Source organism: Petromyzon marinus, chromosome 40 (assembly GCF_048934315.1).
Source record: "Petromyzon marinus isolate PM22_M1 ecotype Great Lakes invasive population chromosome 40, UKy_Petmar_22M1.pri1.0, whole genome shotgun sequence".
NCBI classification, from domain to species: domain Eukaryota; kingdom Metazoa; phylum Chordata; class Hyperoartia; order Petromyzontiformes; family Petromyzontidae; genus Petromyzon; species Petromyzon marinus.
The window spans coordinates 3,250,434-3,276,216 of record NC_133706.1 but is presented as its reverse complement, the minus strand read 5'-3'; the positions used below and the strand labels follow the sequence as shown (position 1 = coordinate 3,276,216).

At 46.6% G+C, this 25,783-nt stretch overlaps 1 protein-coding gene and 1 long non-coding RNA gene across 5 annotated transcripts in view; one reads left to right on the top strand and one right to left on the bottom strand.

Annotated features, from left to right (window-relative positions):
- The first annotated feature begins 15,255 nt into the window (after window positions 1-15,255).
- Window positions 15,256-25,783, top strand: part of LOC116950656 (uncharacterized) — a 126,297-nt gene continuing 115,769 nt past the window's right edge. For 2 of the 4 annotated variants that reach the window (XM_032968597.2, XM_032968599.2), the window contains exons 1-5: window positions 15,261-16,299; window positions 19,685-19,870; window positions 22,938-23,071; window positions 23,912-24,015; window positions 24,246-24,313. In XM_032968597.2, coding sequence (XP_032824488.2) covers window positions 15,744-16,299; window positions 19,685-19,870; window positions 22,938-23,071; window positions 23,912-24,015; window positions 24,246-24,313 — 1,048 coding nt within the window. In that variant the 5' untranslated portion in view covers window positions 15,261-15,743. Of the gene's footprint in view, window positions 16,300-19,684; window positions 19,871-22,937; window positions 23,072-23,911; window positions 24,016-24,245; window positions 24,314-25,783 lie in introns of all 4 variants that reach the window. The other 2 variants (XM_032968598.2, XM_032968596.2) reach the window with 2 other exon arrangements.
- The window catches only part of LOC116950658 (uncharacterized), a 91,535-nt gene continuing 88,718 nt past the window's right edge, over window positions 22,967-25,783 (bottom strand). Inside the window, exons 2-3 of the long non-coding RNA XR_004404059.2 lie at window positions 23,776-23,855; window positions 22,967-23,105 (exon numbers count right to left, since the gene is read on the bottom strand). This is a non-coding gene — a long non-coding RNA (uncharacterized LOC116950658). The remainder of the gene's footprint in view (window positions 23,106-23,775; window positions 23,856-25,783) is intronic.

The window sequence follows — 25,783 nt, the reverse complement described above, 5'->3', positions numbered from 1 at the left end:
TTAAAAAAAAGTAGGCGTGGCACGAGAGCTCCGGCGGTGAAAGCATGGAACATGCAGTGCCAACAAAACGTTCTGGTGTCAGAACGAAGTGGGCGGGGCAAATGTGCCCTGGGGTAAGGTGACAAGAAAACACAAATCAGGTCAGGACTTGACCTGTGCTCCCTTGACAAGAGAACGCAAATCAAGTCATGACCCAAAGTGGTTGGTGACATCTTTCCAATGATTGCTGAGTTTGTACCCATTGTCTCGGTTGAAATTATGTCTGTGTCTGTATATATGGATGGCTTCATGAACGAATCTTTGTTGATAGCCAGTGGGCTTTCAAAGTACCATCGTCTTAGATAAATCAATTTCGTGTAAGCCAGCTGCATTAAAATAATAATCAGCCACGGCAGAAGTATTGGTCCTACCGTGTTTCAAATCTGCCTTATGCTCACGAACACGCCGCTTAGTTTCCCCAATGTAACTGCTGCTGCAGATACAGCTTAGTTTGTAGATGCCAGGATATTGTATGTCAGGGATCTTCACAGATGGGATCAGATGACGAATTTTATGTACTGTGTTAAATCGGACCTGGATCTTGTGTTTGTTCATGATTTTGGAAATATTTTTGGTTACCCCTGCTATGTATGGCAAGGTGATGGTTTTGATTGGATCCTCAGATGGCACCTTACTCACGGTTGGTGTGATGGCTTTGTGGATTGTGTAGTCAGAGTATCCATTCGCCTTGAGAGCTTGGTGTACGTGTTTGAGTTCACTGGTAATAGTCCAATTTCCGATGGTCTAAAATCGGTTCTGGCTAAAGGGATGAACTTCGCAGTCACCCCCAAACACGTACCAGTGGATTACATAATTGCCCAGGTCGATGTAGCCCTTAAGGGTTTGGGACACATCGCTGCAGACGTGACAAGATCTGAAATCGCTGCAACTCTCAAAAGCACTGAGATACCAGTCAGCAACATCAGTAAGGATGAGCGTTTTGAGTTATCTCAATTGAAAAAGAGGTATGATATCGTCATCCTCTCAGCCGACAAGGGCAATGCCACGGTCATCATGGACAACATCGTGTACAACAACAAAATTCAGGACCTACTTAATGATGGTAGCTACACAAAAATGAAAAGAGATCGCTTGTGTTGTGATCGAAACGTCGTGGTTTTATTTTTTCTATTTTTTTATTTTAATTTACCAAAAGAACCAAAGAATAAGTCTACATGATAGACTGCCAGTACACCCACTCAGGTTAAGAACCAGGCTACAGTCTACATTATAGACTGCCAGTACGCTCACCGAGGTTAAGAACCAGACTACAGTCTACATTATAGATTGCCAGTATACTCAATAAGATTAAGAACCATGCTACAGTCTACATTCGTGTTTTTTATTCACTTTATTATTATTCTATCTACGTGACTTTACCGAAAGAACCAAACAAGTGACATTCACATGATCGTAATAACACCTTTTTGGAGGTGAAATTGTGAATTCCTTCATTTCTGCGAGAGCAAGGGTGATAACATCTTCATCTCGAGAGGACTCCAGAGCTTGGCCAGTTGTTGGCATAGACTCATTGCATGGCTGCTGCTGCCTTCCTGCTTTGCGAGTGAGCGAAAACGGTGCCCGTTTCAAGTTTACATCATTGTAATTGTATGATATGCACAAAGCAACATCCATGAGAGATACGTGAAGGGTGAAACAAAGAGAAAGGCTCTTTCCAGACTGGCTTGCCCAGGTTCTTTTCAGTTTGTTAAATGTATCCACCAATAGTCCTTTTTGTGTATAGTTTTCATTTTATCCCCCTATTCTGCATGGGTTTCCTCCGGATGCTCCAGTTTCCTCCCATCTAAAAAAATCCACACTGCAATGTAATTGGTGTAGACCAAAACATCCCCAGTTCTGAAAGGTAACTTGTAAATTACTCACAATATCAGAATCAGAATATGTATTAACACCGGAGGAATCCGATTAGCTTTAAAGCTCTTTATCACAGATGTCCAGATGTACTCAATTGGGATTACACACATCAGCAACATCTCACCCCCTACTTCGAACACGTAGCAGGAGCCTAACTGCAATACATTCTTGAGACTTTCGTGAGTAAACAAATGTAATGATAATCAAATAATAATGCCAGGTCGTTGCTCCTCACCTACACCAACCCGCATTGTCCAGCGTGGCGAAGTATGGTAAGAAAAAATATGACTGACACGACATGGGGTTGTCTTCATCCAGCAGTGGATTGGCAAAAGGGCCGTCACATTATCACATGATTTGGGCGAGGCCTTCAGCTCCTGGACATCTGTGAAAAAGAGCTTTATAGCTCATTGGATTCCTCCAGTGTAAATACATTTTACGATTATGATTCTTTGCACGCAAAACATTTAACGACTATCCTACGTACTGGTGTGCATGCCCTAATACGCACTCGACACAATAAACTTTTATTTTAGAAATTGTTTTGGAGGCAGAGGCTACCCAGGGTGAGCGGGGTGATCATGACATATGTTCCCAGACCCCGGCTCTTTCAGCAGCCCCACGGGAAGCTGTGGGGCGGGGGGGGGGGCTCCGCTTGCACACAGGGCTAGCGGTGGGGTCACGGGGGCCCAATTTCATACTCCATCCGGCAGCTGTGAGAGGGGCCGGCTGCCGACGAGAGGTGAAAGGGTTCAAAGTCAGAGGTTCTCTTCGCCCCAAAGAAACACGGGGGTTGTGCTCATCTCCATTATTGATGACCTTGAGCCAGGGGTGGAAATTCCACATTCCCACGTCGCTATTTCTCATTGGCTGGCAAGTATAATTGGCCGAGTCGACACCAAACCGACCAGGATTTTAACTCATGCCCTCAGCTGTGAGTCTTAACGCTGTAACAAAAGCGGAGCTGGGACGATCAGTCGATTAAGTTAGTTAATTGACCACAACGTAATTGAACTCATTTTTTTGCGGTCTCCATTAAATATTGTGGCCACCCTGCCTCCCGAAGGTGGATAACTCCTGCAAACCAATCCCAGCGTGACACGGCTGATGATAATGATGCCTATGACTTCAACAAAGCTTCAGCCATCACCTCCCGTCTAGCGGCACATGTCGAACAGAGACGTGAGACCTTTTTATTGCAACAATTTTTGTGTCATCGGTTTAGTCGAAAAATTGAATACAGACAATAATAGGATTGCCAAGCTCCAGACGGAAGTGTCACCTCACTGAAATTTGGTCAATTTTGCAACCCAGGGCACTCTTGCAAATGAGACTTATCCTGATCTATTGAGTTCTCACCCTGGATAAACAAAACTAGTTTGTTGTCCTTCCCCAGATTTTTTATTTGCACGGTTAGCTACGTACGGTGCGAAATAAGTTCAACACACATACAAAATCAACCTAAAATGTCATATTCTAATTAGATCAGTGGTTCTTAACCTGGGTTCGATCGAACCCCAGGGGTTCGGTGAGTCGATCTCAGGGGTTCGGCAGAGCCCCCGCCACGGAGGTCCGGACACACTTGAATTATTGTGTAAATTTGTGATGACACACACGGCCCGCTTGGCCATCACTGGCTGCATATGATCATGCTACACTGCTTGGCCAATCAGCGCTGCGGGGAATTTAGTGTGTACACAGTAGTCAACGTGTGACTGTTGTTGTCGTACGTCGTGTGATTTCTTTAATATTTTATCCATACTAACTATGTCGGGCAAAAGAAGAAAGTGGTCGGACGAATATGTACAACATGGATTCTCATGTATCACGGAACGTGATGGGAGTGAGCGTCCTATCTGCATGATTTGCAACGCCAAGTTGAGCAACTCTAGTCTTGCACCGGCAAAACTAAAGGAACACTTCTTGAAGCTGCATGGAGACGGGGAATACAAGCACACAACACTTGCTGAATTCAGGGTGAAGAGAGCCAGATTCGATGAAAGGGCCACTCTGCCTGCTCTTGGATTTGTACCTGTTAACAAACCGATCCTGACAGCATCGTACGAAGTTGCTTACCTGATCGCAAAGCAGGGCAAGCCACACACCATTGGTGAAACACTTGTGAAACCAGCTGCATTAAAGATGGCGAATCTGATACTCGGAACAGCGGCCGAAGGTAAATTATCCCAAATTCCCCTTTCAAATGACACCGTCAGTGACAGAATAGAAGACATGAGTAAAGACATCTTGGCTCAAGTAGTCGCGGATCTGATTTCAAGCCCGGCAAAATTCAGCCTTCAACTCGACGAAACCACAGACGTTTCTGATCTAAGCCAGCTTGCTGTTTTTGTACGCTATGTGAAAGACGACATGATAAAAGAAGAGTTTTTATTTTGTAAGCCTCTTACAACAACAACGAAGGCAGCCGATGTGAAGAAGCTTGTGGATGACTTCTTCAGAGACAACAATCTTTCATGGGATATGGTTTCTGCAGTTTGTACGGACGGAGCTCCAGTCATGCTGGGAAGAAAGTCTGGTTTTGGTGCGCTAGTAAAGGCCGATGCACCACACATCATTGTGACGCATTGTATTCTGCACAGGCATGCGTTGGCAACAAAAACCTTACCTCCAAAAATGACAGAAGTATTAAAAACTGTGGTGGAATGTGTGAACTATGTGCGAAAAAGTGCTCTGAGGCACCGCATCTTCAGTGAGCTGTGTAAAGAAATGGGCTCTGAATTTGAGGTACTTCTGCTCCATTCTAATATTCGGTGGTTATCCCGGGGACAGGTGCTGAATCGTGTTTTTGCCATGCGTGTGGAATTAGCCCTGTTTTTGCAAGAGCACCAACACTGCCATGCAGATTGCTTCAAAAATCCTGAGTTCATTCTCATTTTAGCATACATGGCTGATATATTCGCAGCTCTCAATCATCTCAATCAGCAGATGCAGGGTGGTGGAGTCAATATCATGGAAGCGGAAGAACACGTGAAGGCTTTTCAAAAAAAGCTACCGTTATGGAAACGACGAACAGAGAACAATAACTTCGCAAACTTCCCGCTTCTGGACGACTGTGCAAGTAAGATCGAAGATGTGTCTGGAATCGGAGATATTTCTGTATCCACGGAACTGAAGCAAACGATTGCCACGCACTTAGATGAGCTTGCAAAGTCTCTCGACGGATATTTCCCTACAAGAGAGTCATATCCAGCATGGGTGAGACAGCCGTTCACGTTTGCTGTTGAAACAGCAGATGTCAATGATGAATTCCTCGACGAAATCATTGAAATTCAGCAGAGCCAGGTTCAACAGCAACTCTTCAGAACAACAACGCTCTCAACGTTTTGGTGTCGACAAATGAACAAGTATCCAGTTATTGCTAAGAAAGCCCTGGATTTTTTTATACCATTTGTTACAACATATCTTTGTGAGCAATCCTTTTCGAGGATGCTGGACATAAAAACGAAGAAAAGGAACAGACTTTGCTGTGAAAATGACATGAGAGTGGCACTTGCCAAGGTGAAGCCACGCATATCTGAACTGATCTCTCAAAGGCAACAGCAGAAGTCACATTGATTTCCAGGTATGTAATTTGTTGTGAGTTTATGCATTGTGTTGGTTTTATTCTTTGAACAAGGTAATGTTCATGCACGGCTCATTTTGTGTACCAGTAAAAAACATATCTATGTCTTGAATTTGAAAAAAATCACATTTTATTTTTCACTAAAGAGGGGTTCGGTAAATGCGCATATGAAACTGGTGGGGTTCGGTACCTCCAACAAGGTTAAGAACCACTGAATTAGATAGAGGCAGAATGCAACTGAGAGCAACATGGACTCGTGGAGTGGAAGAGGCAACAATAGACTCGAATGAGAAAAGATCTACACGGTGCAAATATTACATCTCCAAGTTCTCCAGCGGCCATCTGAACCTTGCACGGTGAGCTCAAACGTAACGCTCGCGCTGAAAATGTCCAAACAAACAAACTCCCCACTCCCCGCCAAACCCTTCAACAATAAAAGTGGTGTTTAAAGGTCTGTGCAGCACCTGATCCTCCCGCGCGCCGCGCACTCACGCGGGCATCTGCAACTGATTTGAGAGTCACGTGGCTGCATGGCGTAACTCTGCTGCTGCCCCCGCTCTCGTCCAGCCCCCCCCCCCCGCCATCGTTTGAAATCTGCGGGGCTATCATCTGGGGGCCCACCCGGTAAGGTGGGTTGTGGGAAACGCGGTGAGACTCGACGGTTTGGGGTGGGGGGGCAGCGGGATGAGGAGAAGGGGGCACATGCTTCGTGCCTTGGTCTCTTATTTCCTATGACTGATGTAGATGCAGAGCAACAACCACAATTTCATAATCAGGTGGTCAAGCCAGGCAACCGCTTCAGGAGCATCGGAGTGTATCGCTTTGATGTCTCCGTATTTTTATATAGACATTGCGTAGATATGTTGTACAGTCCGTTCTGGATGATTAGTCACACACTGGAGAGTTGAATTTTCCATTTGTGCTTCAGGTATCCGCATCTGCCATGGTTTGTGCGAATGCGATTTAAGGTGGACCATGAGCTTCATGGAAGATTAAAACCAGGAATCTGCGTTGGGTATTTCACAGCAATGTGCTTGTAAGTTCATTTGAACTCAATTCAGCTCGGCGGGGTGAACCCTTTTGTGTCACCACGCCGGGTCGTGGTAGAACCGGGAGGTCCGGCAGCTCAGGATGAACCCGCATGACCGCGGTTCTGAACTTCCCACCGATGCCCGCCGAGCACCACAACCGCCGCTGGTAACCACTTTATTGCATTGTTCTCAGGGCACCAGAAGTTCGTTGGCTTTAGGGGGAAGCAGGGCACTGGGGGGGGGGGGGGGGTCCCCTAGGCTTATACCCCGAAAAAACGTGGGCAAGCTTTGGCACAAGGAGGGCAGCCACTCTGTCGAGATCTGCTCCAGCGCTTCTTGGCACGGTCGACTATTTGGATTTAATTTCGTGCGGTTTAGTTTTAATGTTTTTTTTTTACGTCTTAACTTTAACCAGTTAATTACTTTGTGTTGGTCCTGTCGACAGCGCCGCCCTGGAGACGAAAAAAGCGCATGAGAAGAAGGCGATCATCCGTGCGTGACCCCGGGTTGCTGCACATTCACGTGTGCATCCCTCTGATCTGGTGGTCGTGCATGGCAGGGTTTGGTTCGGTGCAACGGCGGCGGTGGTGGAGTGTGGAGGGGGGGGAGACCAGCGGTTGGGAGGGCGGAGGCTGCGGGGTTGTGGGAATTGGTGGTGTGGAGTAAACACGGACGGCCGGGGCGAGGGGACACGGGGGTAACGACTGGGGGAGCGAGCTTGGGAAAAACAGTACGGTCGAGACGTCTGGAAGGGGTTCAGCAGCGGGGCGGTGTTTTGTCTGCATAAATTCACACCAGGGTCTGATCTTGCTACGCAGAGAGCTTAACAACAAGTGATTGAACAAATCTGAGGCATGCCCCTACAGACTCCGGCATTTGATCCCTTAAAGGCTTTTCCTTTCCCGCAGCAATGCATGTGGATAATTAATTCACCTTTATGCGTCCACAAAGCATTTTTTTAATTTTGCATCCTGGGCACGTGCACGAGGCAGGGAGAGCAGGGAGCAGAATTTTAAAAAATCTCAACAAATTTTCTCTGAGCAAAATTTTACGTCGCGCATTTTTTGTTGTTGTTGCGCGAGGCCTCCGGAATGTTGAAGCCAGCTAAGCAAGCGGCATGAGCTCGAGGCCTACGGAGCGGAGTGGACATTCGTGACAGACTCACCGCCACCGTGGTTGCTTAAAAAACCTAACTAACTTTGGTATGCCGGAGAAAATCTAAGTGACACTTTGTGTTTCCTGTGTGGCATAAAGGAACTCTTAAGAATACATTTGGGTAAAATGAACACGACTTGGCTGGGTGGGTCCCCCCTCTGGGTCCCCCCTCCCGCCCCACCCTCTGCCCAGCACCCAGCAGCTCTATTATGTGGAAGTGGAGCCTTGAGAAATATCACGGATGAGAACATTCCCAATTCCGTTCGCAAGACTCATTAGGTCGGCGGTGCCGTCTGCCGCATTATGGCGTTCGCGAAATTTCTGCATAAGAAAAAATTCCTCTGCCGCAACCACAGCCACCACCGCCGCCTCTGCAATCGTTTCGGAGTGGGGAGTGCCGGCCGGCCGGGCGGGCGGGAGGGAGGGCGGGGTGGTTAATTCTTCTCCGCCCGGAGATCACACATTCCAAAAAGTTTCATTTCAAGCGGAACAAAAATCCCATTTGATCTTTTATTCTTTAGCCAGCAATTAAATATTGTTGAATTGCAAGGAGGAAGAATAGAGAAAAAACCCCGACAACTTTGCCGAATTCCGTCCTTAAATTGTCCTATCATTGTTTAAGCCGGGGCTGTCATGGACGTGGCGATAAAGGCCCACGGCTGACGCATCCCAGAATTCTGAAGGGAAAAAAAATCCCCCACAATCGCCGCACACCTGGAATCCCGCGCAAAAGCAAAGTGACGGCTCCAGTAAATACTGACCGAGCGCCGCTTCTCTTTGCGTGTTGTTGCTCAGGCTCCGTGGCTGAGACAATGCTGGAACCGAGCCGCTGGGTTTTTTGGAAGAGATCACACCCCGCTCCGCTCCCAGCCGAGCAAAAGTTGAGCACGAAACATCGCGTCACCTCCACCCATCGTACCATGCCCCCTCCACCATGAAACCCCCTCTCGCCCCGGATCCCAAATCCCGAACGCGCACCCCCCCCACGCCCCCCGCCTAAACCCCATCCCCGTGTGCCAGTACTGCTAAACCTAAATGACCTCCCCTGCGCCATCGTAGTTCATCTGCTTTCGCACCGTACGTAGCTAACATTGCTAATGGGAGGTGTGGGAGAAGAACAACACAGCTACAATGGCTTTCTAATATCGGAAGGAAGAGCATTGCAGACGGCTCCAGAAGCGCATCTAAAAGCGCGAGATGCAGCGACCTTTGTTCAATCGCTGGCCAAAAGCTGCTGCTGCTGCGAGGATGACCGGAGTTGGCGTGCTGATTCATGCTGCTTTGCGAGATCAGCAAGGTATTGTGGTTCATTTGTTTTGTGGCAATAACGTTGTGTGTCACGAATGCGATCTTATGTATTAATTCGATGATACACGCGGGGGAGAGCACGAGCGGATCTAACGATGAATCGGATTGCATTGTGGGCTCTGTGCGCACGCTACCACGTGCAGCGAACAACACACTGACACCACACTTGTTGAGCAACTAGAGCAACTGAACACCTTGAGAAAGTCAGCAACTCAAGACATAGAAGGAGGACAGCAAACTCAGTGACTTAGCGAGTTGAGCAAGTGAACGAGCTGAGCAACTTACGCCACTGAAAAACTTAAACGACGGAGAGCAACTTTTTATGTTATCAAATGAGCAACTTTGAGCAAAACGAATAAGGTAAGCAACTCACCGACTTGGGCCACTGAGCGAGTGAAGGGGACTTTGGCGATTTGAACTGATAGTGGTGAGCGTGTTGTAGCCAGAGCGGGCTATGGTTACGAATTCCAATAACAGGAAATGGAGATCGAGAAGAGTAAACGCGTGTTTGACATTATTGATAATTGACAGCCTCCAGAAGGAGTGTAGTTGAAGCGATGACAAAGAGTAAACTTTAATTATTTTGTTCCGCGCGATGGCTGAGTGGCTCAGGCCACCCAGCCATCGCGGCAGTCAGTGCACTGAGCCGGCTCCGCTGCGTTCCTGGGTTCGAATTTGGATTTCAGCCGCCTTGTAATTAAACTGGCTTCTCAAGTATAGTGAGTTGACGTGGTCTCAGTTACGGCTATAAATGATTGCACAGAAATAACCACGCTATATTTGGTGTTTCCTTCATTTTGTGGCTTCCATCAACTATGAGGATGAACACGTGTATTTTTTCGACACGTGGGATTACGTAGCAACGATTTACATCTACACTGAATTACATCGAGATTGAAAACTAATTTCTTTAGAACTGATTTTTGTGTTCAGTTTGTTGTCCTTCCCCTGCACCCTCGATTAGCATGGTTGGCTATGTAAGGTACGATAGAAAGTCATATATACATCGTATAAAACATGTGCCACGTGTGTGGATAAACAACGTTGAGGGACGCTGTTGAATTTGGACGCTCTACGGTCAATCCAAAGTGAATTGTGTAACGAGCACAGGAGTTTTGTGACATCTGCTGAGGCCGTTCTCTGACACATGGCCATGCATTTCGCGCTCTTAGATATAAAAATGCAAATCTCATCTTCGGCCCCACGACACGACAATATGAGAGCACAATTGTAAATTTAATAACAAAAACCAAAATACATTTTGCTTTCTTCAGTATATCGTCATAACATCCTCTGCATCATCACAACTTCACACCCTTCAAGCCCACCACACGTGTACCCAGCGACCATAACGACAGCGGCAATTCAATAGATGGGCTCTTGTGAGAGCTCAAACGAAGGCCCAACGATCCAATTATTTCGCTAACAAATAGAGACACGTCTTTCGCGGTCGCGGAAAAAGTAAACGTCTCCATTAGCGAAGGAGCCTTTATTTAGCGAGCCAACGTTCATCGACGCCTTCTGGGGCCGTCTGGAATGCTCTTCCTTCCGATATTAAAAACACACACACACACTGTAGATTTAAACCAAAGCCTCGGCACTGACTCAGTATTGTTCGCGGTACTGCTGTCGGCAAAAAAGACCCCTTGATTCCCTCTTGGGAGGCGAGACCGTTCAACCATCCCGCCAGGGGATTTCGTGGCAAAGCGACCTGAGGTCGCGTTGACAAGCAGGGGTGGTGAAAAGGCAAAGAGGCCATTGTGAGAGGCAGGTGCTTGCGTTCAGGAAATTATATTCGAATGCTCGGTCGCGCCGGCAAGACGGGATGCAACGAGACAGGACCATAAATATCCGAGCGCGGGCGCCATTCGTTTGTGTCACCTGCAGTGTTGAAGGCGCAGAGTTAGATACTGTGCGTCACGAGGGTTGCCAACTCTGACCGAAGATATTCCGGGAGATGCTGGTTTTGTTAATTTATTTTCTTAAAATATCCTATTTTCACCAGGTAAGGCCCACTAAGCTATATAGCTCCTTTTAAAAGTTACCTGGCCACAAATAATAGCTCAACGAACTGGCTTATCGTGTGGGAATTTATAGCAGCCAAATACTCTAAACGCACGTTGATTCTAAACGTGGAGGGAAAAAACTTGAGGGCCCGGAGAAAAATCCACACAACCACGGGGAGAGAGAGAGACACATGTACACTCCAAATATACTGCAGGTGTCAGGGTCTAGATCGAACCCATTATCTCTCCTGCATACCGGGCGAGGTAGTTAACATCTCCTAACCACCGAGGCGCCCCAATGCCGAAGTGCGCTCGAGGTGCGCGCTGCCGTCGTGCGCAATCCGCCCTCCTAGTGGGCAACAGGGAGACGACGACGATGCGGCTCTCCCGAGTGACCGAGCGTAGTTGAACCAGCGTGACCGCGCCGCCTGTTTAAGCGCAGCCAGCGTGGGCTTATTAATCAAAGCTGTCACGGAATGTGCAGTTTTATGTAAATCAGCTCGAGGAATTCGCACTGAATTCAGGCAGATTGACCTTCAAGGGCGCCACAATCTCTGTGAAAGACGCGTCAAATTCAGCGCTTGCAGGCGTTGCCCGCGATTGTTTGTTTGCGCATGTTATTAATATTTTATATTTCTACTCGTGGTTTTACGAGAAGTACGTGCCCATTCCCCTCACCCTCGTTGAAGTATGCGATTGTGTAGATAATTTCTCTGCGACGACAGACTGTAACTGGATAACGAACGAAACTTGATCTGTGAATTTCTAACTTTCCTTTGTGGCAATGTTTTATACAGAAACCTGAAAGGTGCGTCACTGCTTTGGCTATGAGTTTCTCTAAAACTCGAGGACATATTTAGTTCGGAAGACGATGTCTCCTTTGGCAGGAGCCTTGTACCACAGCCCTAAGTCACAACACGTGCAATTTTTAGTGGTGGCATTTTATTTTTTTCAGCTTTTAAATCCAGGTTGTAACTTTTAAATCTCTCGAGGCACCAGTCCAGACGCGCAAAACTGTTACCGTTTACGCGACGGAACTGGTAGACGAAGCGCAGGCGCGGGGCCGGCGTCCGCTCTCCCCCCCTCCCCCCCCCGACTGCCTCGTTCATCCTCCGGCACACCTGTGTGCCGGTGCCGGATTAAGCTCGTGCGGGGCCTGTAGCATATGTTATAAAGGGGCCCTAAAGAAACACACGCATGTTTTACTTGCATAGTAAAGTATATGTATTTTTTTCATTTGCTATACAGCCAGATAATACGAAAAATCGCTAACCTTAAACACCCAGTCGTTCATAAAAGTTGAAGGCAGTATAGTACTATAGTAATAGAGTAAGTGCAGAATCACTGAACCGGAATTGATAGCTTGAAAGCATTTAGCGCGGGACCTTGAAAGTGCATCACCCGTAGCATATGCTACTTTTGCTACTAGGATAATCCGGCACTGCTGTTTGCCCGAGACCAATGACGAACATCCCCACTAAAAGCGTCGTCGTCCAGACAACATCTCCTCCGATGCCCACCAGGTACCGACGGCCCCTTAGCTAGGGTCAGGTAGTGCTATCAAAACAAGTGCCACTGTTTTGTCCGAAGTCCAGGCGCGCCAGAGGGCCCTCTCTGTAACGGTTCATTCCACCGTCACTAATTGATTTCACGTGCCATGGGTGAGTGGGTGGAAAGGGAGGGTTGTAATTGCTGGAGCGACTTCAGCAATCGCAGGTGGTCGCCAAATGCGGCTAAATACAAACGGTTTAACGAAAATGATTGATTCATCTTTTAAACCGAGCCCTGTTAAACAAAACAAAATCACATTTTCGGGAGGTTAGAGAGAAACATATTCTACCGCGGAAAATATCGGAGGCAGTAAACTTTTCCGGTGCAATAAAAGCTCCGGAGGCTGAAGGAAGCAATCTTAACGTCCGTGCAGCATTATACAAACATCTCATGATTGCGTGCCAATAAACATGAGTCTCCAAATGTGATGGTCTAGTTATTCTAACGCGTGGATTATGTATTCGGCTGTGGGACTCTTTCACAATAGCCCACTTAATTGAAGCACCATCATTGGGGCTCTTTCAATGCGCACACAAATTTGGCAGCCTATTTGGCCAAATCCTGGCGCTAACAATTGAATGCACTACCCATTGCTTTAATTATCGGCAATGCCACTCAATGTTGTAATGCAGTATTGCAGATGAACGATGCGACGTGTATTCATTTGTCAAAGGATTGCCTTCAAGGGTCTCTTTGGTGAGGCTCGCTTCGTGGAGTGGCTTGGCCAGTTCGCTTATCCACGCGTCTCATTCAAAGTGTGGTTTCACAGCGCCCACTTGTGGCTACGCCTCAGTACTGCTTTTGCAAGCTGAGTACCTCAAGTCCTGAACCACTAATCCCAGCCCACTTAACATACACAGAGCCGTCTGACGTGAATGTATAACATAATACAGGTATACTTGGAATTACAATTTAGAAGGTATGTATCGGTTTTGCTGCCTTGCCCAAGCTTGGGAATTGATGTACTTATGCAAATTCAACTTATATATTCTATAAAAAATGTCAAATTTTCGTGATTTGCTAGCATTTACTTTGTACTATATCGTTTGCGTGTATTGTTTGTTGTTGTAACCTTCTGACCCGCTCCTACTGAGAAAAAATAGCTTCATAGCTTATCGGATTTCTTCAGGAAAAATAATTATTCTGATATAGCCGATGACCAAACCGAGTGAGATAGCAGTGGCTAAGCAGGGCTGAGCCGGGACAGTGCAGTACGCTACCGCGATAGTAGCGCGGACTCACATCTGTTCCCTAATCCACCAACCCTTACTGACCAGAGTGGTGAAGTATGGACATATAACCCTCACACGACCGGCAGTGGATATACAAATGGCCGTATTGTATGCGCGTAACAAAATAAATATTACCTCATTCTTTGAAACTGATTGGTCCACACCAGAGACAGCTTTCTTTTGAGCCTCATCTCAAAACGGTGTTAGACCAGGAGGTCCCATGATGTAGATGCTCACCCCGAGCCCTCATTACTCTGATAATGCTTGTCTTTGTGCTGTACGCCTTTTGGCGTCCTCTGGTCGAACACCGTTTTGAGACTAGGCTTAAAAGAAAGCTGTCTCTGGTGTGGACCAATCAGTTTCAAGGACAATGCATATATTATCAGAGTACGTTTTTTGTTTGCATTCTGACCACAAGTATTGTGGTTAATGCAGACATGATTCCTTGTCAAAAGTTCAGTTAGGTCTTTTAACATCTTAACACATGTTTTGTTGCCAGAAAAAAGGGGAAAACCTATTCTCATATTTTGGTACTGGCAAAGGACGTCCCAAGAAGTTCAAAGTTCATACAATAATTTGTGAGATGGTTAGAAAGGTGGGGAGGAATTCTTGGTCGGTGTTGTGTCAGGCTCACGAGAAGCCTGTAAAGCAGCAGGCCTTGTGGTGCTGCTGCTGTTAACTCAAAGCACGCGGCTCGACCACTCAATACGCCACGTTGGGCCAAAGTTTCACGATTACTGAGAGGCTCGGGAGAGGTCCGACGTCGCTTAGATCAATAATTTAATGAGCCAGACCAAATGCAGTATCATTTTTTCCCACACCTCCGATGAGCACGGTTGGCTACGTAGGGTGTGAAGTTCAACATACTGTACATACAATTTGCTGTCCTGGCCCTCAGAATTATTTACTGTCCTCTTGAACCATTCCTTCAGCAGTAGAGTCGATTACTGTACCCAGTGCCGGATTAAGCTAGTGTGGGGCCTGTAGAATGTTATATGTAAAAAAAATAGTGCAAATAGTGACAGCAAGAGGCGCCATAAAAAAGACTTAGGTTAAAGGTACAAGCACGCTCTCTATTTAGTCTAATTATCATCATTATTACGATCCATGGGCATAGCCCCGCAGGTGTCCACTGGACATTTGGTCATTTCGTCGAATAGGGACGTAAAAACATGTAACACGGTGGGGAGTGGCGGGGAGAGTGCAAACATACTGTGAGAAAAATATTTGACCCTTTCTGGCAATAAAACAGATCTGAAGATGTTCAAACACCAAATACATACCTTTTGCAAGGAATCAAGTCTGCATTAACCACACGTTTTTGTGGTGAACATGCAAACAAACATGCAAAGAAACATGCTATGATAATATATGCAGTAGTTATTAAACGATTAGCACCGTCGTTGCATTTCCTCTACACAGCTCGGCACCGATCCCTTTGCAGGCGCTGCCGCACGGAGCTATGAGTCAGAGGCACACTTAGTGGACTGGCTGGGGCGGCTTGGCCACGTTATTTATGGCTGTGTACGCTCGTGATGCCCGCGCAGCGCCGCCGACCCCCGCCCAAGGCGGGATCCACGCGAACTTTGCCGTCTCTGCTCTCTCGCGACGCAGGCAAGGAAGCGAAGCGGAATCACAACAATCTGGCGCAGGGCTGGGGGGTGCAGGTTTAGAGGAGTGATCTCCGGTCCAGAAGATGACGATAGATCGGGAGATGTTAAGATAAGGCAGGAAAGATGCAAGGAATTGGTAGGTAGCTTTGCGACAACGCTGTGGGCGCCCGTATACGCTGCTGAGACCGCCCAACCAATCACGGCTCCACTGCGTGCGTATGAGGAGGGAGATGTAGTGTCAGATGTTTTTCTCAGCTCTGCTCGGGACTTCTTAGAGCCGAAAGAAAGCCTTATTGTTGTTCTTCTGCTTGCTGATGTCACGGTCGGGATTTTAATGGGATAAGATACTCATGGGCAACGCTTCAGCCCGTGAGTGGGCGGTCAGCAAAACTGATGAGGAGGTGGACGAGGAGATGAGGGGCAGCACGTTCGTGATGATCGACAAGTCGGGTAGTGGTGACGTTAATGGCATTGATGAAGATCGCGTGGCTGCAGGCCGTGATGGCGTTGGCGGTGGAGATGCTGACAGCGATGGTCGTGATGGTGGTGGTGAGGGCAGTGGTGGTGGTGATGATGATGGGGTCTGTGTAAATAATAATGGTGGCATAGATGAACGCGGTGAAGACGGTGAAGACGGTGGTGTCAGTGGAGATGTTGATTACCGTGGGACACCTGGAGACAACACTCGTTGTTTGGTTGCTGATGGTCTCAACAGTGAGGCTGGCGATGGTAATGGGGCTGCTGTTGATGCTGCTACTAATAACGGAGGTGTACATCACGATGGGGGCGGCGTTGCTGAAGGAGGTGACCGTCTCCTGGCTATGAGCACCGCTCAGTTTTCCTCCTTGTTTGACGAGGACGGACGTCTGGTGGACGAGTCCCTCTTCAGAAAACTCATTTTCAAAGGTACGCCGAGTCTCATCGAACAAAGACGGTCACTGCATCGTGCGCTTTCAAATGCGCTTCTGCGGCCATCTGGAACGCTCTTCCTTCCAATATTAGAAAGCCACTGGAGCTATGCACTTTGAAATCTCGATTAAAAACGAATCTGGCAATAAAACAGGTGTTAAGATGTTCAAACACCAATTAGATATATTTTGCAAGGCATGAAGTCTGCATTAACCACACGTACTTGTGGAAAAACATGCAAAGAAACATCCTCTAATAATATTTGCATTGTCTTTGAAACTGATTGGCCTACACCAGAGACGGCCTTCTTTATTTTGGATACTGGCAAAAAGGTCCCATAGATATAATTTCTTTAGAACTGCTTTTTGTGTCTAGTTTGTTGTCCTTCCCCCGCACCTCAGATTAGCGTGGTTGGCCACGTACGGTGCGAAATAAGTTAAACGTGTGCGAATAGGTTTTCCCCTTTTTTCTGGCAACAAAACAGGTGTTAAGATGTTAAAACACCAAACTGAAACATACTCTTTGGTTCTTTCGGTAAAGTCACGTAGGTAGAAAAATGAACCTTTTACTAGGAATCATGTCTGCATTAACCACAACAATACTTGTGGTCAGAATGCAAACACAAAACGTACTCTGATAATATATGCATTAAATTTTGATTTAAAGTTTTCGTGACTGCAGTAATTCATATACTTAGCTCTTTCGGTAAAGTCACGTTGAAGGGAAACAATAAAATAATAAAATATATATAAAACAATAAAAATTCTCACGTTTCGACCATAACACAAACGGTCGTCATCAGGTGTGTCGGTTTGATGACGACCGTTTGTGTTATGGTCGAAACGTCGTGAGAATTTTTATTGTTTTTTACATATTTTATTATTTTATTGTTTCCCTTCAACGTGACTTTACCGAAAGAGCTAAGAATATAATATATGCATTGTCTTTGAAACTGATTGGTCCACACCAGAGACAGCTTTCTTTTGAGCCTCGTCTCAAAACGGTGTTAGATCAGGAGGTCCCATGATGTAGATGCTCACCCCGAGCCCTCATTACTCTGATAATGCTTGTCTTTGTGCTGTACGCCTTTTGGCGTCCTCTGGTCTAACACCGTTTTGAGACTAGGCTCAAAAGAAAGCTGTCTCTGGTATATATTATCAGAGTACTTTTTTTTGCATTCTGACACAAGTATTGTGGTTAATGCAGGCATGATTCCTTGTAAAAAGTTTCAGTTAGGTGTTTTAACATCTTAAGACCTGTTTTGTTGCCAGAAAAAAGGGGAAAACCTTTTCTCATATTTTGGTACTGGCAAAGGACGTACCATGAAGTTCAAAGGGCATACACAATAATTTGTGAGATGGTTAGAAAGGTGGGGAGGAATTCTTGGTCGGTGTTGTGTCAGGCTCACGAGAAGCCTGTAAAGCAGCAGGCCTTGTTGTGCTGCTGTTAACTCAAAGCACGCGGCTCGGCCACTCAACACGCAACGTTGGGCCAAAGTTTCACGTTTCCTGAGAGGCTCGGGAGAGGTCCGACGTCGCTTAGATCAGTAATTTAATGAGCCAGACCAAATGCGGTATTAATTTTCCCCGCAACTCCGATGAGCACGGTTGGCTACGTAGGGTACAATAGAAGTTCAACATACTGTACATACAATTTGCTGTCCTGGCCCTCAGAATTATTTACTGTCCTCTTGGACCATTCCTGCAGCAGTACAGTAGAGTACATTGGGGGGGGGGCCTGTAGCATATGTTATAAAGGGGCCCTAAATATAAAAAAATATATAAAAACACACTTTTTTAACTTGCATAGTAAAGTAATTGTATTTTTTCATTTGATATACAGCCAGATTATACGACAAATCGCTAACCTTAAACACCCAGTCGTTCATATAAGTTTAAGGCAGTATAGTACTATAATAAGTGCAGAATCACTGAACCGGAATTGATGGCTTGAAAGCATTTAGCGTGGGGCCCTTGAAAGTGCGCGACCCGTAGCATATGCTACTTTTGCTACTAGGATAAACCGGCACTCACTGTACGCAAGCGCTCTTCCCTCCACACTCCCATGTCCCCTGCAACACCAGCCATGTCACAGGTTCGAGATATTTGACCCTGAACCGCTCTCTCCCCGAGGACATTTTCTTAATCCGTCGGCACTGCACCGATGCCCGTGCAGCGTCGCCAATTATAATTATAACGGGAGGGAAGAATGGCATATTGTGCATCTGAAGGCCTTGGCTTGCGTCCAAAGTGGCCCAGTCACATTCCTCAAGTGTCAGAAATGTACGCAATGCATTCATTCCGCCAGCAAAGGAATTGAAGACTGTACTTCACGCACACACACCGCCTGTGGATAAACCACCCAGCCGTAATACGCCCAGGCTACTCACATCTCGGCAAGCTTATCCTGCAGGTTGACCCGCCTGGGTGTACTACTTGGATTGGTCAAAAGGTGAACGTGATTTCCCGTGGCTCAAATAGCATTGGTCCATTGATGCTCATCTCCCGTTTACAGCCCATGAAAATCTGTCGGTGGGACAATGCCCCATTGCTTTGACGTAGGCCGGTCTATCTGCAGGACAATCACCGTTGATGTCCTCACTAAGCGGTACTCGTTTTTATCGACCACGGAGGGATGATGGGCCGAGTCAACAACCACCCCGACCAGGAATTGACCGCAACATTCCAATTGCGACCACTCTGACTTACAGTTTGGAGATGTGCATGACAGGTGCTGTGGGCTCCAGTCCATCAGTATCAGACAGTGCAAACAAAAACCCATCATTGCACTGCATTTCTACGTTCCCCAACCTTCACCAAAACACTGAGCAACCAGGGCAGTGAAGGGCGGTCAAGTAACTCCCGCAAGACCTGCATGCGACGTGGTGGAGGCCCTCATCTAGCAGTGGATTGAGAAGGGGGCTGGTAGTGTACATGTACTGTACGCACACCACAACATTGGGATGTATTCTTTCACACCGGACATAGTCAACTGCTAATCGGAGGTGCGGGAAATTAATACCGCATTTAGTCTGGTTCATTAAATTATTGATCTAAGCGATGCTGGACTTCACCTGAGCCTCGCAGTAAACGTGGAACAACTTTTGCCCAACGTTGCATGTTGAGTGGATGAGCCGTGTGCTTTGAGTTAATAGCAGCACTGCCACAAGACCTGCTGCTTATAGGCTTCTCGTCAGCCTGACACAACACCGACCACGAATTCTTCCCCACCTTTCTAACCACCCCACAAATTATTGTACGTTGACCTTCTTTCGCACCGTACATAGCCAACTGTACTAATCGCAGGTGCTAATTTTCCTGCACACCCCCCTCCCCCACCATCCCTTCCCTTGTCCCGCGACGGCACTACCTGGTGGTGCAAGGCGGGCTGGAGGCAGTGGTGCGGCGCGAGGCGTGGAAGTTCCTGTTCGGGATGTACCCCTGTTCGTCCACGGCGCGCGAGCGCAGCGCCCTCCGTGAGGAGCAGCGCGTCAAGTACCGCGTGCTTAAGTACCGCTGGCAGCAGCTGCTGCCCGGCAACGTGCACCTGCGTCCCGACGGCATGGACGGTCAGGGTTGCACCCCCCCCCCCCCACCACGGCCACCGTCGCCCGCCACCCACCCTTTGCGTATGGTGCACATGACACCGATCCAGTATACGTGGAATGCTGGAGAAATGTTGGGCCAGTATTGGGTCAATGTTGACCCAAAGTTGACCCAACGGTGACCCAACGTTGGGCCAATGTTGACCTAACATTGGGCCACTTTGTGTTAATGCTGGTGCAACAGTTCCAGCCGTAGGCTGACGTTTGCCCAATGTGCCACATTTACTGGGGCCATATTAAAAAAAATGGATCTATAACATCCATTGATTGGCCAACTGGTGTCTTCCGAGCGGCTGTTTCATCCACCACATGCAACTCTATTGAAGGGGCATAACGTAGAACATACACTCACAGTAGCAAAGAATAATGAATGTCTCTCATGCTGTGCCAACAACTGCCAATATACAGTGAAAACTTGGATTGCGAGCATAATTCGTTCCAGAAACGTGCTCGTAATCCAAAGCACTCGTATATCAAAGCGAATTTCCCCATAAGAAATAATGTAAACTCAGATTATTCGTTCTTTAACCCAAAAATATTCATATAAAAATATTAATACAAAATACTGTACCTTTTTATATTTTGTATTTAAATGTAATATAAAGTAATCAAATGTATTCATTACATTTCATCGTGGCTGGTGTGAGGAAGACGAGAGAGAGGAGAGGAGGAGGAGGGTTATTGTGTAGGACGACTTTCACTGTCAGTAACGGAATCACTGCCATCTTTTGGCTCACTGGAATATTTTTCTTTTTGTGCGACTTTAACAAGGAACCTATCCAATGACACTTGCTTTTGCCTCCTTTTGAGGATTTCGTGGAAATGTGACATTGCATTGTCGGGCCATCGTTGCAGTACCGTTACTAAAGAACAGTCACTACACTTGGACACAATAAAAAAATGCTTTACGCACACACACGTGGTCACAACACTATACTGTAGTAAACAGTATACGCTCGCACGGATGTTGACTATACTAGTGAGGCACGCCGATTGAGACCGAGCATGGGAGATGATTACCCACAATCCCACAGCGAGAGAGGGAGAAGAACCATTGGCTCAGTTGTGATCACGTGATGCTCGGCAGACAAAGTGTATACTGTACGTACTGCTCGTAGTGCAAGACATTGCTCGTTTATAAAAATTATTATTTAAAATTTTTGCTCGTCTTGCAAAACACTAGCAGACCAAGTTACTCGCAATCCAAGGTTTCACTGTATACACACTTATATACGTATGCAGTGTAGTAAAATACGCGGTGCGCACAGTTGACCGAGGGCAACTGAGGTCAAGCAGGTGCGCGTGTGCAACATTGGGTTGCACGAACAAACCACCACCTAATTAAGGGGCTAAGCGGGTGCAAACCGGGGCGATCGGTTGTTCACGCTGACACCAGAGGTGTTGCCATGGAGATGTGAAATAAGGGTTGATTAATGGGCTGACAGGCGCCAGCCTGACTAGCCTTAAAGAGACTCTCAGATTATTGGCCGTAGGATATAAGGACGTGTGTGAATGGAGCAGAGTGAGTTGTTGCTGGAGACAAAAGTGAAGAAATCTCGCCACTGCCGCTCAAGCCGTCAACGGACCTCAACCCTCACGAGTCGCAGGGCGGGTGATGGTTGATCCCCCCGCCCGGGACAGACGAGTGACTGGGTCTGAGGGAGCGTAGGCGAGGGCAGCGGTGGAGTGTGAGAAGCCTCTGTGTGGAGAAGAAGCTGTGTGCTGCGGCGCTGTGTGCAAGCATCTGTGTGGAGAAGAAGCTATGTGCTGAGGCACTGTGTGTGAAGCCTATGTGTGTGAGGATGCCGAGTGCAACTAACCTGTGTGTGGAGTCGCTGGGAGCAGAGCTTCCGAGGGCAAGATAGGTGAGGTGTAACGTAGAGACGAGTGGAAGAAGTTAGGTCTAAGTGACCGTGTAGATAGTTCTAGGAGTGCCTACAACTGGTGCAATAGGTTAATAAAGTGAAAGCAGGTGACTTGTTACAATGTGTCCGTCTGAGTGATTTTACAAGACACTACACATGCTGTATATATACACTTGGCTATTTGTAAAACTCATGGGTACTTTTTGGCTCTTGGTCTTTTACAGGTTGGCCACCACTGATCTGTAAGGATAAGTCACTTATTTAGTGACGAGAGCCACACTTGAGTCCAAGGCCTCTTTTTGACGAGGATCCTACTGCATTGGGTTTTTCTCTTTAGACGTTTTCAACCAATCAGTGAGTGTTGATGCATGTGGGAGGAAACCACAGCACTCATAAAAACATCCAGGCGCATGGGGGGGCAGCATTCTATCCCCGTACAGTTGGAAATAGATGTAAATTAGTCCACACTCTGCTGTACTGACTTGTGTGGTGATCCACCAACCCTCGCTGCTGCCTCCACGGTGCTGGATTGCAGGCAGCCACGTACGTAGCCACCACCGCCACCCAGCCATATTTTGTCATGTGGGTTGAGCGGAGTGTGCAGCGTTTGTCTGGTGATTGGTGGACATTGAGGACCTTGTGTTGATGGCGAGATCCTTTCCTGTAATTTTTAGTTGAAAAGAAAAGAGTGATGCGAAAGTAACGGCAGTATTTTTGCTATACATCAGATCACGTCCATTTGACAGGCAGATTATTACATCGCGGGATTGTGAGAGGTGATAGCGGCGTCTTGGGGAGACTATCTAGCAGTGGATTGCACATTACTGATAATTGCACATGGCTGATGATGGAGATGAAGTAATATCAGCAGACATTTCCTTTTAAGCCAAGATGTAAATAACACTTAGCATCTTGAACCTCGATGATATCTGAAGAATCTGTTTTGCGACCCTTTAAACTTCTTAACATTTGGTGAAGAGTAATACAGCAGTATCACATGTATTTGAATGGTTTGTTAAAGATGTTTAATATTATGTTGACGACCTTTAAACCTGCGACTTATATTTATATTTTATGATCTCCGAGTCACTTGAACTGCGGCGTAACGTTTATCCCACGTGAAATGCATTCCTTCTCATTGGTCACATTGGGTGTCACCTCCACAGAGAGGCTGGTGGCGGTGGTGGCCGCTCAACAGGCAGCCGAGAGGCAGGCCCAAGCCCACACGCCAAGCCCGGCGTTGCTTGCCTCTGAGCAAACGCAGAAGCAGCAGCTCACTTTCCTTGACATCCAGGCCCAGGTAACGCACCCATCCCGTCGGGCCCCGTTCCCTCCTAGACATGGCCACACACAGAGCATTTACCGTGTCAAGAGCGCTGAGCTGTGGTTATTTAGAATCCTTGGTCAACTCTGTGCTTCAGTCATCAGTGATTAGACTGGGTTCTCAAGTGCAGAGAATTGATTGTCTGAGCCCGCTCACAAATAACTGCAAAAAATAACCCCACCAAGTTTGTCAAAATTCCTATTCATCTGGGTATAGCTTTTCCACAGTGTGAATTAACCATGCTGGCTGGGCGCAGTCTGTTGTTAATTCCATATAAAGACAAATAGAAAGATCCCCTATATGGCCTCAACAGACTGTAGGGACAAGTGCTGTTAGCAAGCACCGACGAAGGCTGGCACGGCACACAAAGGGGTGGGTGGGCAGTACCAAGCCCTGCCACCTTTGGCTCCCCATTGGCGATGTTATCACAGGCACTCATTTAAGGCTGAGTCGATCTCGAGGAGGCCCAGAACCGTTTCAGATAATTGTCACTGGTGTTGGCCATGAGTGGGAATCGATATCAGGTCACTGGGTTCGTAGCGCAGTCTGCTGAATTCTGTGCCACTGCTTCCCACATGCACACACACACACGTACACATTCCTATGTTTCTCCGTCTCTTGACACGTTGCTGGTAGAAAATTTCTAATAAACTTCCGAAAGAAAAAAGACACAAACCCACCTTTGCGTACAAGGAGAGGAGGATGAGCAGGGCAAGCGATGATGGTGAGACCGTGTCAAGCGACAGGACACCGGCACCTCCTGCAGAGGCAATAACGTTCAGCCAATGAGGGTGACCTCTGCGCCCCATGTGCCAGGTGTTTGCCGACCGCCAGCCCTTCCATCTGGAGGAGCTGCAGAAAGCGATCCGCATCATCGATAAAGACGTCCCACGCACAAACCGGGACCTCGCCTACTTCCAGTGAGTCCCACCAGATGGCTAATCCACGCGGTCTCCCTTATTTTTTTGTTTCATAATTTTCAACGGCTTAGGAGTTTGCATTGTCCTTGTACTGTTCAGCCTTTTGGGGTTCATAGGTCTATCGCACTGGTGAGACAAATGCCAATCACTTTTTCTTCCCCGTCTTTTTTTACAAGCAGTTAGATGCCCCGCTATTTTTTACTCCCTCAACTTGTTCTGCCATTCTCCAGGAAGGAGGGTCTTTCCAATCTGCTGGTCCTGCGTGATGTACTCATCACATTCGCTGCCTTTCACCCAGGTGAGTGCAGGTATGCATACGCATTCGTGCATGATTGGATTCCTCCAATCTAAAAGATTCTGATTCTGATTGTCCTAATTTTTTAGATGGAGAAAACTCAACGCATTCGTGAAATGAAACTAAATAAATGAAAGTGTCAAGTTGATTTTGTTTAACAGGGCGAGAACTCAAGAGTCTAGTATGGAGTTATGCAAGTTTTAACGGGGGCATTATTCTTGCCAGTAGGGGGAGATGATTGCTATGCGTCGTCCCAATTGAGTAATTTTGAGCCTCAATTATGAACATATAATAGGCGACACTTTTGAGAAGATCACTGTTATTGACAAATGTGTTGAGTTTTTTTTTATTAGTTGTGTTTCAGGCCATTGGGATGGGAACATTTTATCAACTCTTTGAGTTTGTGGTGTATATTTAATAAATGACCACATTCAGTTATTTTCGAGCTGGTAGTCTGAATAAGGCTGAGACCTTCTGCATACACAATGCTACCTTTGTGCGTGTGGTTAAATCAGTTTTTTTTCCCAGCCCGCACTGTTTCCCTCATGGTGGGTTTTCTGGTAAATATACATATATACATATGTAAATGACCAGAAAACAGATGTAAATGACCGTTGCCTTTATGCAGTGCTCCTGAATTACCGTTGCCTTTAGGCAGTGCTCCTGAATGACCGTTGCCTTTATGCAGTGCTAATGGGTCTCCATCGTGTGAAGGTTACAGCCCTCTCCCATAGGTACGTGGCAGCAGTAAACGCCGATGACTGTACTTTACTGATATGAGTCATTATACGGACGGAAGTAGTCAACAGTTGTATCTTTGCTTCACTCGCTGCCTGTTGGGATGGCCACATTTTCTCGACTCTCTTAAGTTGGTAGTCTAAACACAAAACGGCCACACATTAAATTATTTTGAGCGGAAGTCAATTGTGAGCATAGTTTTAGCGAAGTAGGCAACTAGCCCATTGAGCCTCGCCTACCCGTGCAGGAATGCAGGTAACACCTAATACGTAGCCCTATTGTATTGCGATTTCAATAGACATGTTCACATTTAGTGCGCGTCTTTGTTGAGAGTATGAATAATACAATAACTGAGTACAATACACGTTCCCATATGTGTCTATTCACGTAAAAAAATGTTTTTACACATTGCATCATCAGATACCCTACTCTGCTGATGAGAAACTGAATGTCGAAAACAGTCCAGGTTTTCCTGGATAAGTAATTTGCTGTTCTTTCATTATTTGTATTAGATTCTTCTAAGTACTTAATTTCTAAACAAAAAATATTGTTATATTTAATTAACCTCCTACAATTCCATCAATTCACTGGAGATGCAACTTTACATTTAAAAATGTATTACGTTTTCCTTTCACACACAAAGTTAAACATTTTGGTAAATAAACTAGTTTTTAAATGCACACACTTTTATTTGCACTCAAAAGAAAATAAGTTATTTTGCCCCCAGAATTAATC